The sequence below is a fragment of the Hermetia illucens genome, chromosome 3, assembly GCF_905115235.1.
Source record: "Hermetia illucens chromosome 3, iHerIll2.2.curated.20191125, whole genome shotgun sequence".
In the NCBI taxonomy this organism is placed as follows: domain Eukaryota; kingdom Metazoa; phylum Arthropoda; class Insecta; order Diptera; family Stratiomyidae; genus Hermetia; species Hermetia illucens.
In genome coordinates, this window is record NC_051851.1 from 78470083 (window position 1) to 78483544 (window position 13462).

A 13462-nucleotide genomic window follows, 5' to 3' on the forward strand; every position below is an offset into this window, starting at 1 on the left:
ATTCTATCGGCTCCTGGCGACTTATGATTTTTAAGCCGATGAATTGCAGGGACTGTTTCTTCTATACTTGGTGGTGGAAGAATTTGTCCGCCGTCTTCAGTTGGCGGAACCTCCAACTCGCCAATGTTCTAGTTGTTGAACAGTTCATCAAAATACCCAACGCATTGCTCCAATATGCCTGATTCTGTCGGAAATCAGATTACCCTCTTTGTCTCAGCAGGGTGAGCATTGAAGTGTATAAGACCATCCTGCTGACTCGTTGGTAAGACTTGCGCGCCTGGTGCGGTTGCTCCCTGTATGCAGCATTCTTCCGTTCCGTTGCTAGCTTTGGTTCATTGTCGAACCAGCCGTTCCGACTGGGACCAAGTATGCTTGTGGCCGTATCAAAGATTGGGGCAGGGATTCGGCTAGCTGCTGGGCCGCATTCGATCTGTACAGAAAGCGAAGCGAATGTTCCATAAGAAAATGCGCAAATCATTAGTCCGTTTTCATTGCCGGCTTCGTCGTTGTAATATCTATCCAGTCTGAGGCTCCTTTTGCGGCTTCATAGCAAGTTTTTTTCCGTGTAGGGTTGTCAACCCTACCCAAATAAGTAACACCGACGTCTGCTTTTTCGGAACAAAATAGGTATATTTCGGGGTAGGATGTTGTTCTGTCTAGAAATGCTGCTTCGGTGTATTGACGAAAGGTATGGTTTATCTTACGATTCAATACTCCTTAGTTTTTCGAGGGTTGAACCTAGAAGAGTCAAGTTCCGAACGATTGATCAAGTTCCATTTCATGTAACACAAAGTTTTATTGAAATCTGTTTAACGTCCGTCTGTCACCCACTTTTGTGAAAACAGTTACACCTATCCATATGGCTCCCAAGACTTTTAGTAAATGCCATCGTTTCCTGGTTGTAGTTGAAAAGGAGTAGAAAGAGATTTAGTTAGAGGAACCATAATTCCAGCACTCTGGCCTTTAGCTAATCCTTGATTTGAATACTAGGAACGAGGTGCACATCCCGATTTTAAGAGTGAATATTTGTCTCAACAATCCCTTCTTCAAAACTACTCAATTGAAAAAAAAACGGGACAATCATCCCTTTATAGCATCTATTCCTAAACACATATCAGTCCCGATATCAAATCAGTTGTTAATACGTCAAAGCTACCTCGATCGTGTACATATATTTATTATTTCCAAAGACAACATGCTAGCAATGTGATAAAATTAATAAAGCTATATATAAATGCACCCATACATTTGAACATAATAATGATATAATCTTTTAACTTGTTTAAATTTAGTGCGGTTAACGACGGTATTAATGGTTTCGATGAATTGCCGAGGTTGCTTGTCAACCTGTTGGCATCAAGTTCAGTGCCAACCAATTCAATCTTCCTAGAATGCAAGTTGTCTGACACTCGGAATTCTGTCCATTATTGCAAATGGGAAATGTGTGACGACCAATTAAACTGACAGCCTTGGATTTGGTTGCATTTGTTTTGAGTCCAACTATTTGTCTAAGGTCCATGACAGTGAAAAAGCAAGTAGATATCAGCCTCCCTCGCAAATCCAATGGTAGAATTTTTGTTGTTCGCGTAGAAGGAAATGTTTCCCATTGCTGAAGGACAATGATGTGATCGATCTGATTAGATGTTCGTTGCCGGTTAGTCAAAATCCAGTTAATCTTACGAACCTTTTGTAAAGTGGCAAAAATTTATAAACTTTTCACTATTCTATTTACAATCCCCGTTACATGTCCAAGCAGAGCCAACTTTGGTATTTAGATGACCCATGAAGCTAAAAAAGTTTCTCCTGTCTTGCGATATTGCTAATGCCAGTCCGAAATCAAGAGACCGAATCGCTGGCACTTCTGCGCTGTTATATATTATTAATGGATTAAAACGCAACACCGTCTCCGTAGGTAGTAGTGGTTTTTATAAAATTTTGGCATATGTATATCGATATTTCGGGAATAACTTGTTTCCTTCCCGGGTGTTTAGTAAGTAAGAGCAGCGAATGAAACGGTGTTGCGTTTTAATCCATTAATCTTTTCACTAGAAACCCAGAGGACCCATACTGACTATATCATTATTGTTAATTCATTCAAAACGGAAACGGAGAAAGTGTGGTCAATTTATATCTGCTGGAATTGCCGACAGGCTGATTGTTTATACGAAAATTGTTTCAGTGAGCGCCAAATCCTGGAAGTGGACGAAATAAAATGCCCAATTCAACTGCATATCCAGGAATGCCATGCTCCGAGTATACAAATCGATAATGCTGCACTACGCTACGGATGTGAAGCATGGACCCTAATATAAACTTCTGGAAAACTGGTCAATACCTGCGAGAGGAGGGTCCTGGGGAAAATAATAGGAGCTAAAAAAGGGGACGACCAGCCGCAAATTAGACACAACTTTCAAATATTTGACGGTTGACGAAGCCAGCGCATCACTGCTCAGATTTCGAAGTTGGTCCGAATAGGCTGTGTGGTTGCGGACCTTTGAATACGCATAAAACGTTGTGTCGAAAATGTCATTCTCGCCCTAATCGTCACGGCTTGTTTCGGCCCCATGTAATTACGTGTGTATTGCGACTACAGCAGATGGCAAAATCATCCACTAAAGCTGTCCCATGAAATTAGACTCTGTCTAAACTATTAATAATAATAATAATCATTGGCGCAACAATCCATATTGGATCAAGGCCTTGAAGTGTGTTAGAGCACTTCATTCAAGACCGTAACGGTACACCACAGTACACTGTGGGAGGCAATATGGTCAGCATTGCGCTCGCCCGAGATTATTACCCTGATTTGACTCAGGTACTCATTCACAGCTGAGTCGACTGGTGTCCGCCATCCAATCACGATAACAAATTCCTCTGCCCCCAGCGAGATTTGAACCGCGACCTTCCGCTACGACAGCCCAGCGCTCTAACCACTTGAGCCATCCGGATACACTATTGCTGCACCAATATTGAAGTTTTTTTTATTGTAAAACTGTGAATATCTCGGAAGATCATGCAAAAACTGTCTAGCATTTCTAAGATAAACTTTTTTCATCGGATGAGATAGCCTACTACGGAAAAATCTGATATACTCTCAAAGCCTGGGGTTTGTTTAAAGGTCGTAGAGTTTCACTTGCGATTTGCTGTCCAATCTCGGCAATATGTTTTAATTATATCCTAAAGGGTGTCACCTCATATGAGTAGTTTCGAGTATGTTGAAGTCGTTCGAAAGAGTCCGTATCCGTACATTTGTCATTTTCCTCGAATATACCTTACATTTCAAAAATATGAATATGACATAAGTTACGAAACTAGTCGTTGCCTTGTTGCGCAACGAATTGATAGTTCATCATATGTAGAGCCTTTAGGCAATCATTTTTCGTCGGATTTTCAATACCCAATATGATAACGCTAATAACCTTTCCACAGTATTCCCCGCGTAGAATAATACTCAACCCTAAATTGCACGAAACCTCATTGATAGAATGAAAAACCACATTTTCATTTTCTTGGATGCAGATACATCTGTTTGGTAGAAGATGTGAAGTTATTCTCAAAGGCAGAGAAAACTGTTAGAAATCAGGAAAATGTGTGGCGCGATTTACTGAGCTCTTCTGCACCGATCAGTCAACAATAGCACATGTTTTTAGAGCAACGGAATGCGAATGAGGTGTAGGCTTTTATCTTGAGGCAATATACAACGTCTTTCAAGCTGATTTTGGGCATATGTTCAGAATAGGAATTCTACGAGATTTTACGTGCCTGTCCTGTAACTCATCATCAACAGTGCAACAACCGGTATCCGGTCTAGGCCTGCCTTAATAAGGAACTGCAGACATCCCGGTTTTGCGCCGAGATCCACCAATTCGATATCCCTAAAAGCTGTCTGGCATCCTGACCGACGCCATCGCTCCATTTCAGGCAGGGTCTGCCTCGTCTTTTTTTTCTACCATAGATATTCCCTTATAGGCTTTCCGGGTGGCATCATCCTCATCCATACGAATTAAGTTACCCGCCCACCGGACTTTATCCACAACCGGACAGTCATGGTATCCACGGAGCATTTCCCACCTGTGTGCTTCGTTTATGGACATATTGCAAGTCAGATTTTCGGCGCCGATGTACTCCAGAAAACAATTGGTAGGATGTTCGATTTCGTTCGTTTGTTTGGCTTTAGGTTGGCACTGGCTGATGTATTTGTGAGTCCTGGATGCGGAATTAGATGTTTGCGACTGCCATACTGTTAGCGGATGCTTCATCGCTGTCGTAGAAATGGTCGCCTGAAATGGGTTCCTGAAAAGTTTTGGGAGTCATATTTCCTCGCTCTAGATTGGTGACACCGTAACGCAGTACATCACGTACCCTTGTGCATACTCTTTTGTTTTCCTTGCGGTAAGTTTGCATGCATAGTAATGGAAGTCGAATCTTTAAAAAAACCAGTCATTCGTGGGAGTTTAAAAATGGAGATTCACGCTAATAAGGCAGTTAATCAGTTTCTATATAATTTTTCGTCGAAAATCTCAATCAATTAATTTTCAACTTTGCCAATTCTCAGCTGTAACTTTGACTTGTTTCCCGGTTGACTAGGAGTCAAAAAACTAAAATACTTTTATTTATAGTTTTCAACTATTTAATTACCAACTCGACCCTTATAAAATCAATTTAAGCTCTAACAACATTGCTTAAATGCAAATATTATCATTTTCAACCAGTAAGCCATTCGCCCTCTGTATTAAAAATAGATTCATTTACTCTGCATCGCTTCGCGTACATTATGAGGAATTCGCTCCACTAGTTTGGTATGTGACTCGGTGCGGGAAGTTGCCAAAACCCCCAACCGATTTGGGAATTCTACATCCTTATGATAAACGTAATGCTGCCCCAGCATGTCGGTCAAAGTGCCACCAGCTGCTTCTAACACTGCTTCAGGTGCACACGTGTCCCACTTCTTACAGCCAGCGCTCGCAAAAACGTATGCATGCGCTTTGCCTTCAAGCAATTGTAATACTTTATAACCAGCGCCTCCGACTCGTAGCACTTCTGTTGGTTGCATTGCATCCAATGCACATTGGACAGTTGCATTCGAATGGGATCTGGTTGTCGTGACAATAAACTTATCGCTAGGAGCGTCTTTTGGCGTGAACCCTCCAATACCTAAACCTCTAAGGCCCCAAATGGTTCGTCCTAATTCACCAGTGCTCGAGTTTTTATAGTAGGGTTGATGGATAACACCGCCGACTGCAGCATTTTTTACGGCGATACCTATCAGCACGGTGACGTGATCGACGAAGCCTTGAGTGTACTCTGAGGTGCCATCCAATGGATCTACCCAGATCACCAAGTCTTCCGCAGGCACATTTGACCATTCGTCTGGGCATTTGTTTTTAAGAAATTCAGTATCAAGTTCGGTTACAATCAATTCTTTCGCCACATTTAGTTCACAAGCTCCTTCTTCGCCAATGATTTTGACGCTGGGAAAGAGCTTTGTAAGCGATGCCACGATGCATTGTTGCGCAGTTCGATCGGCTTCCGTTTGTGGGTCGTCCTTCCCCTGCGAAAAAGATTTTATGGTTCTTTATAGTGCCAGGACGAGGTATTTGGTTGACTTACCTTGTCAACAATCCCCAACTCTCCCGTTTTCATGATATCCCTAATAATCACTCCTGCTCGCCTTGCACTACTGATTGATGATGCCATGATCCGCATCATGAGAGGAGCCGATGTAAAAGCCATGCTGTTGTATTAACTCTCGTTTCTCCTGTACTTCGCAGGATTCCAACTATATTTCACGAATTGTTTACTCAAAGTACGGAGGTATGAGGTGACAATTTGACAAGTTTGATGTCAAATAGGAATCGCGGAATTGCTTTGGAGACAATTATTGAACAGCTGTTTTCGTCGGTATAAGATAGGAGGGTACTTCTGGACAAAATTGCTATGCTTGATAATTTGGAAATTATGAGCTGGGAACTTGAAAGGACATAGCGTTGAGTGGCAATTTACATATGCAATCGTTTCGGTTTTAGTCCTTTGTGTATCTGGAAAATGACGTATATATGACATTACTTTTAGTAGCTGCTGCTCTATCTTTCTGTATACTAATCTCAGGAAATAATTTGGAGACGCAAACAAAGTTCCCGTGGATGCTACCTGCAGATACGCCTTAACGCTTTACACATCAAACAATTTTCCTTTAAGCATTTGATACACTGCTGCTTTGTCCATATAACCAACTAATTTAGCAACTAAAACATGTTGAAATATTGGAAAATGTTTGTGTTACTCCCGAAAAGCCAAAAAAGTTTAAATGGCTTGAATATACCTTCTTCATGACACTCCAATTCTACACAAAATATATTACATATGGCAGCACCGCAACCTTTGGACCGCACAAATTGATAAAGTGAACTCGTCTCCACAACCTCTCGGTCAGAATATTATTTAATTCTAGTTTGTGGTTCCTCGTTGTGGGTTGGTCGAGATTTAATAAGTTAAATAATGGCTCGAGTTTTGGTTGGAGTTAAGCGAGTTGTGGACTATGCCGTCAAAGTAAGTCTTATTCTAATCTCGCTGGAAGCATAATCTATTCAATGCTAGAACGTGATAGATGCAATTAATATTCAATTTTTCCAGATCCGCGTCAAACCTGATAAAACTGGCGTGGTGACGGAAGGAGTCAAACACTCGATGAATCCTTTCGATGAAATCGCTGTCGAGGAAGCCGTAAAAATGAAGGAGAAAAAGTTAGCCTCTGAGATCGTGGCAGTCTCAATTGGACCTACTCAATCTCAGGAGGTGATTCGAACGGCCTTGGCTATGGGAGTCGATCGTGGAATTCACGTTGAAGTTAGCGGAAAGGACTATGACCTCCTGCAACCAATTCACGTTTCAAAGATCTTAGCAAAATTAGCCCTCGACGAAAAAGCGGACTTGGTCATTGTTGGCAAACAGGCAATCGATGACGACAGCAACCAAACTGCACAAATGACCGCTGCCAACTTGGATTGGCCCCAAGGAACTTTCTGTTCAAAGGTTGAGAAAACGGGCGACGGTTACACCATCACCCGTGAGATCGATGGAGGCTTAGAAACGATAAAGTGCAAGAGTCCGGCTGTTCTAAGTGCCGATCTGCGGCTGAACACACCACGTTACGCAACGCTGCCAAACATCATGAAGGCCAAGAAGAAACCCATCAAAAAAGTTGCCCCTAAAGACTTGGGAGTGGATACAACGCCGCGCATTGATATCGTCTCCGTGGAAGAGCCACCAGTCCGTCAAGCAGGTGCCGTTGTCCCCGATGTTGACACTCTCGTTGCTAAATTGAAGGAAGGCGGACATATTAAATAGGGAACATACCGAAAGTAGCCGCGGTGCCAACTTTGTGATGCGGTCAATTGAATTGTGTGGCCTTGTGTATTCCTTGTACAATGTATGAACCTAATTACCGTAGCGTGCAATCATATAATCCCATGCATTTACTAATATAATCCTTTTCGAAAGAAAGTTTTTATAAAATCCTCTTCCGAATACACAAAACTTTTATAAGAATTTCAGTGTTTTCATATCACCTTCAACCCATCTGTGCCCACTTGACTGCTCTTATCATGCATGATAACAATGAAAAGTGGATTGCAAACATCATCCTTAATTGAACAGTTTCGCAACAACCGATTCGTTATCATGTGCTTTTTGGAACTCATCTTTGTAGTGCTCGGATGTCAAGTTCTTATCAATAGTTTCCATAGATACAATTCTGTTTGTTCTTGTGATGTAAGAACGTCAACAAATAAATGAAAATTCGGTTTTAAAGGTACGATCAAACATGTCCTTGCAAATATGTTTTATGAGATGAAGTAATTTTTAGATATTTCGAATGTTATTGTGAAAATGGGAACAATAGTAGTTTTACATTTTCTAATTGGAAGTAAGTGTAATTAGTCTTTCTGAATTGATGTAACAAAGCCAACTTTGGTAGTTCGCCCTTCACTTGCTTTTTGGGAAAGTCTATATCTGGACGATTGCGTTATCCTATCTTGTGACAACATTTTGTCTCCTATATCTCCTATATAATTCAAAGGAGAAAAAGTTACATTAAATTATTTATTTTAATTAATAGGTGAAAATAGTGACTTTTGTTTTAGTGCAACAATCCAATTGGATCAGGACCTTGAAGTGAGTTAGAGCACTTCAGTCAAGACTGGAACGGTACACTACAGGATTACAGTACATTGTAGGAGGCAATGTGGTCAGCACTGCGCTCGCCCGAAATTATTACCCTGATTCGACTCAGGTACTCATTCATAGCTGAGTCGAATGGTGTCCGACGTCAAATCATGATACAAATTCTACTGTCACCAGTGACATTTGAACCGCCACCTTTCGTACGACAGCTTGTGCTCTAATTACTCAGTTAACTAAAATTGTTAATTATTTAGAAACTGATTCTTCTCTCCCTTCCTCTGATTTAGATGAATTTCAGAGATATTATGCGGTTGTCACTCTAATCATTTATATATGTATGAAATTTTCCAAATTAACTTCAGATTTCCAAGACAATTTCACAATTTTCCATTTCAAATTCAAAAAAAAACAATGGAAGGGTTCCTCTTAAGGGGTTAAAACTGTTTGAAGCCCCCCAAAAAGGTTTTTTTTCAAGATATTTCCGTGGGTACATTTTTTATTATAATCCAAAACCAATATACCTGTCGATCAAGGAATTCCTAGGAGTATGTGTGGGTTTGTGTTTGAGGTGGGGGAGAAGCAAAGCTTGTGAGCACTCAGCACCTAATGGTCTGTTGCATTCCATTCCCTCATTTGACGAAATATCCCGGATTCGTTTATGTACCGCAGGATTGCCGTTAGTGGATATGATCTACTCGCTGCAGTTGTAGCAGATCACCACCAAAAATCTGATATGATGTTCCGTGGACTCCGCTTCTTCATTACATGATGCGCACGTATTATCTTAGAGAATTCCTATTCTGAGCATATGCCCATCTAGTGAATTGTCAGAATGCCAACAGTACTTCTGCAAGACTTCTTGCGTTTCGATAGTATAAACTTCACTGCATGTTTGTTAGGTTCTGAAAGGAAAAGTTTTGTGTGTTTAGTGTCATGAAAACTCAGCCACTTGTGATAATGGGGAGCTTGTTCCCATTTTTTGATAGCAGTATTAGCCAATGCTACTGACACCCCAGTTGCTGGTCCAGGTATGAGGGAAATTGAACCCTCTTTGGGTAAAGCATCCGCGATTTCATTTCCCCCTAATCCAAAATGACCGGGTACCTTGAATAGTTTCACCGTATACAGCTTGACTATCGTTGCAGATTGCAATGCGTCTGCCATTCAACCATTCGTCAGACATCCAGGTTTCCGCCCTTAGGATCATATACACTACATGAAAGACCGATGTATATTGTCCCAAGGGGAAAAGCCCGCTTTTCGTTTTAATTCGAGAGGTAAACTTCTACTCTAGAATTCTATTCTGTTTTTGAACCATCGGTGTAGAAGGCGTCAGTATAATCTGACAACCATTCTTATGGTTCGTCTGAGTTTCCTCATCGTTTCAAGATAACTTCATATCTTCTACCAAACAGTCTCTTGAGGCCTGAGTCCCCATGACGAGGCAAACGTCCGCCTACGCAACCCATAAGCTGTAAGAGTTCGTACTGTCCTTAGCTATACATGTTTGTTTCGGAGAGTTGTGTCGTACCCCTCATCTCTGGAAGGCAAAGACCATTCAGTTTCCTCCTTTTTATAAATAATATTGTGGTTTTATTTGGATTTACTGAAAGTGCATGCCTGAGGTACCTACTGGCAATCAAATCAACGGCGCGTTGTGTATTTCTGCACACCATTCTAGGATCTCGACGAACAACTAGCACAACCACGTCATCCGCATAAGCTTGAGCGTGTATTGGAAAATTTTGCAGTTCGTATACTAGTGAGCCGATCAACATACTCCACAGAAGTGCCGATAGCACACCTCCTTGAGGCAGCCTTCCGGCGCTACGATTGTTAGGTGGCGATCAACATCCATTCCAGCCCACAGTAATCTCTACGTTAGCATAGCATAGATCTACTTAATTGAAGTTTCAGACCAAGTTCTCTGGCTGCATCACAGAGTTTTTGGAAGGGCGCATATTCAAATGCCCCTTCAATGTTCACGAACACCCCCATCGCGTACTCGCCTTTCACTGTCGCAGCCTCTATCTTTAAAACCAAAGAGGTTCAAGGAAAGCCAAGGGGAAGGCACGTAGCCCAGAAGAAGACATTCTCGAAAAATATTCCTCAGAAGTTACTCTAAGTGCTCTATACCTTCGTTTAGCGTCGCTGGATAGATGCCATCCATACCAGGTGCTTTGAAGTGCTCCAGCTTTCGCCTTTTCATTGGTAACAACCGCTCCCGCACTGTCCCAATTCGTGTAAAAAGTGTACAGAAACCGCCTAAGAGCTTTTTTCCGGGTGGTGTACTTCTAAGAGAGTCTGAATAGACTTTAGAGTTCGTGAAAGTTACCATCCGGGCTTCTAAGGGAGTCCAACTTGGTCGAATCATCCGTGGTTCCGGAAGTTTAAGCAGTCTTCATTCTTATTGCTTTTGCAAACACGATTTGGAAGTCTCTGATTGATTTTCTGAGTCTTTACAGTTCTCGGTTATGGAACCGGTTTAACGCGGCGGCCTCGGGAAGTAGGGCAAGCCTCTTGAAAGCCTAAACCAGGCAGAAGTGAATTTTTTTGTTGAGGATGCTGGAAGAACGAAACCTTCAGTCAATTTTTTTATAAACTTGGAAGTTTAACCCAAAAAAGGGGAGTCCGTGGACCATAAGATAGGAAGTAAGTTGCTTCCCAAATGGTCCGGTCCGTCATCAAGATTTTGTTAAAACGAACACATGCCTTTTGGGCTAGAAATATAAAAAGATACTCACACAATACTTTGCGGTGACTACCCGATTCGCTGTCCGAATGCCTGGGTCTGCTAAATCGTGGAAGGCGTGAAATGTTTCCTTTCGGAAATCGTGAGCCGAAGATAGAAAACTCTCTAAATGTGCATTTGGAGTTGATCCTCAAACTCTGAAAAACTGCGTCGTCTATCTGTGCCTCGGCGATTGCCGGAAAATCGACGGTGGTGGGGATCTTGACCTCTGTAACACGTGATGAAGTGTCAGCAATCTTATCTTATCTTTTTCAAACATGTGTTGAATGTCGGAAGTGAATTGGCTGATTTGATCCGGGATCCGGGCAGCCCCTCTGGTGATTACAAATACTTGTGCTTGCAATAAATGTAGTGGCTGAGGCAGAGGCGTTCCGAGAACCACGTCGATGGCGGCAGTAACCTGCGGCACACAGAACCTCAATTGAAACAATCTTTCCGTCGCATTTGAAACTCCGCTTCATACATACCCTTTAATTTACACTTGGCTTCACCACTGAGGAAGTCATTATCTTTCTTTTTTTTGTATTTAATTGTTTTTCGATGTAATGGCCACGCCGATTCACACTTGCTTGCGTCCCACACGCAAGTTGCTCGCTCTGCCACAATAGGTAGAGGGTTTGGCATGCTGCAGGTTAATTTGATTAATCTTGTTTTTAGACATAAGTGTAGTCTAATGTGAAAACCGCCACTAACTGAAAAGTCTGTCTCGTTTAGCGTGGATCTCCCCAGGGTTACCAGCTTGTCCGAAAGTTCCGCTCTCTTACGTCCGATTTCTCTGAATATCGCCATAGTGGTGTAGCGACGCCCACATCCTCATTCTCAAGAATCTTCGCCTTCTTTCGTACTGCCTTCCGTTGTCTTCGGCTGGACGCCCTTCTGACAGGGAAGGTCCCTTCTCCTTTGTAGCTGAAGTTTCCTTCTGCCGAGCCTTTCTCTTCCGTTTTTTGGAAGAGTTAGGCAACAGTGTCATCGACGGGCTGGCAGTAGTCAGGTGTCCAGTTTCTCTCATTAAGGGAGTTGCTGTACTATCATTTCTGGAATTGGCTAAAGATGTGACATCCAAAGCACAGTTTTTGAAAAAAAACATCATCATCTAGTAAGAAATCATCATCCACACATACAGGAGGACAAGATATTAAAATCATATATCAGTCATTTGAAATAATTGCATGCAAGACCTATAAACTAGCGAATAGAAAAAAGCAAGTCTTAATTATTTCAAATAATTTAATCGTTGGAAACACCCCGAAATTACACTTAGATAAATAATTATTTTTTAAAGAAATATTACTTTCTATTTATAACAAAACCTTCATAATGACTTAAAATCTGGATAAATAAGCGGAAAGTCAATTTTGGTAGCATTGAATAACGAATTTGAATTCATGCTGCGTTTAACAGTTTTGCCAGGGGCTGTAATGCGCACAAGATTAGAGTTGAATGACAAGGCTATTCATACAGGAGTAGGGACGAAGCGCTTTCAAACAATCAGTTAGGACCTTTGTCGGCACTATAAGGATAATCACTGGGTTTTGAACAACGCGTATGTCCCTCGGGAGCAGCAACCACACCTTCGTTCGATCGCCGTCGGTTCTTGGCAAGGTGTTTCAACTCCTGCATGATTTTAAGAGACGGCAATCTATAATAGGGATAATAGGTTCTATTGTATGAAATAACCCGCAAAGGAGTTGTGTTCTTTCCCAATGTGTGACTTATTCACTACCATTTTCGCCCTTTGATGAATACGTCCAGGGTTTTCTATCCTGTACGTCCGCGTTGTTCTTCATTGTTTTATTGTCTCAACATGAGTTGATGAAAGCTTGGAGCTTCCGAGTAACAGTGGCAGCCACTGTTCCCATTTAGCAACACGGAGAGTACATGGGCGCAACTTGATGTTCGTGTTGAGATAGTTGCATTTCAAGGTTTTGACAAAACAGTGGAAGTAATCTTAGCGCTGGCAATAGGTTGAGCAATATTAAGTCCGTTGCCGGCGTCAGCTGAAATAATACTACCGGCATGTGCAAATTATTCAATGCCGGCTTTGTTAGTGTTTATATTTAGCCCGCCCTACGTAAAAGAAGATGTTATCAGCTTAGCCGAGGTGTTCCTTCACTTCCAAGAGCCAAGATAGTACGAATAGCGGCACCAATAAAAGAAGAAAAAGTATCGGTGACAAGATGCAATCCCGATAGACTCCGCTTGGGACTTCAAATTCAAATTTTGCACTGTTAAATACTGCTCTAATAATTGTTAGTTTCTGGGAATGCCGTGTATCCCGCAGACGGTTTTCAAATTTACAATTAAGGCCGGAAACTAGCCTGTTCTCTATTGATCAAATTTTGATATGTTCCAGGATAATGGGGGGAATTCAGCGTTGTTAGACTATATTAATTCCAACCTGTACTCTGTACAAAGTGGAGATAATCGTCATTCATGTGTTAAATGGATGATAATAACATCCCTTATGCGGTTGCAATGTATGAAGGCTACATCGGAAACAGTAACTTCGACGTCACAATATATTAAAGT

General features: G+C 41.7%; 2 protein-coding genes across 2 annotated transcripts; one reads left to right on the forward strand and one right to left on the reverse strand.

The window, feature by feature from the left end:
* Positions 1-4604: 4604 nt before the first annotated feature.
* LOC119651148 (3'(2'),5'-bisphosphate nucleotidase 1) lies at positions 4605-5997 on the reverse strand. The gene is made up of 2 exons (XM_038054553.1): positions 5611-5997; positions 4605-5551 (listed from the first exon to the last, which is right to left on the reverse strand). Exons 1-2 carry the CDS (start codon positions 5731-5733, stop codon positions 4745-4747), a joined length of 930 nt encoding a protein of 309 aa, XP_037910481.1. The 5' UTR covers positions 5734-5997; the 3' UTR covers positions 4605-4744.
* A 388-nt stretch (positions 5998-6385) lies between these two features.
* LOC119651149 (electron transfer flavoprotein subunit beta) lies at positions 6386-7813 on the forward strand. The gene is made up of 2 exons (XM_038054554.1): positions 6386-6549; positions 6634-7813. Exons 1-2 carry the CDS (start codon positions 6499-6501, stop codon positions 7345-7347), a joined length of 765 nt encoding a protein of 254 aa, XP_037910482.1. The 5' UTR covers positions 6386-6498; the 3' UTR covers positions 7348-7813.
* Positions 7814-13462: the final 5649 nt, after the last annotated feature.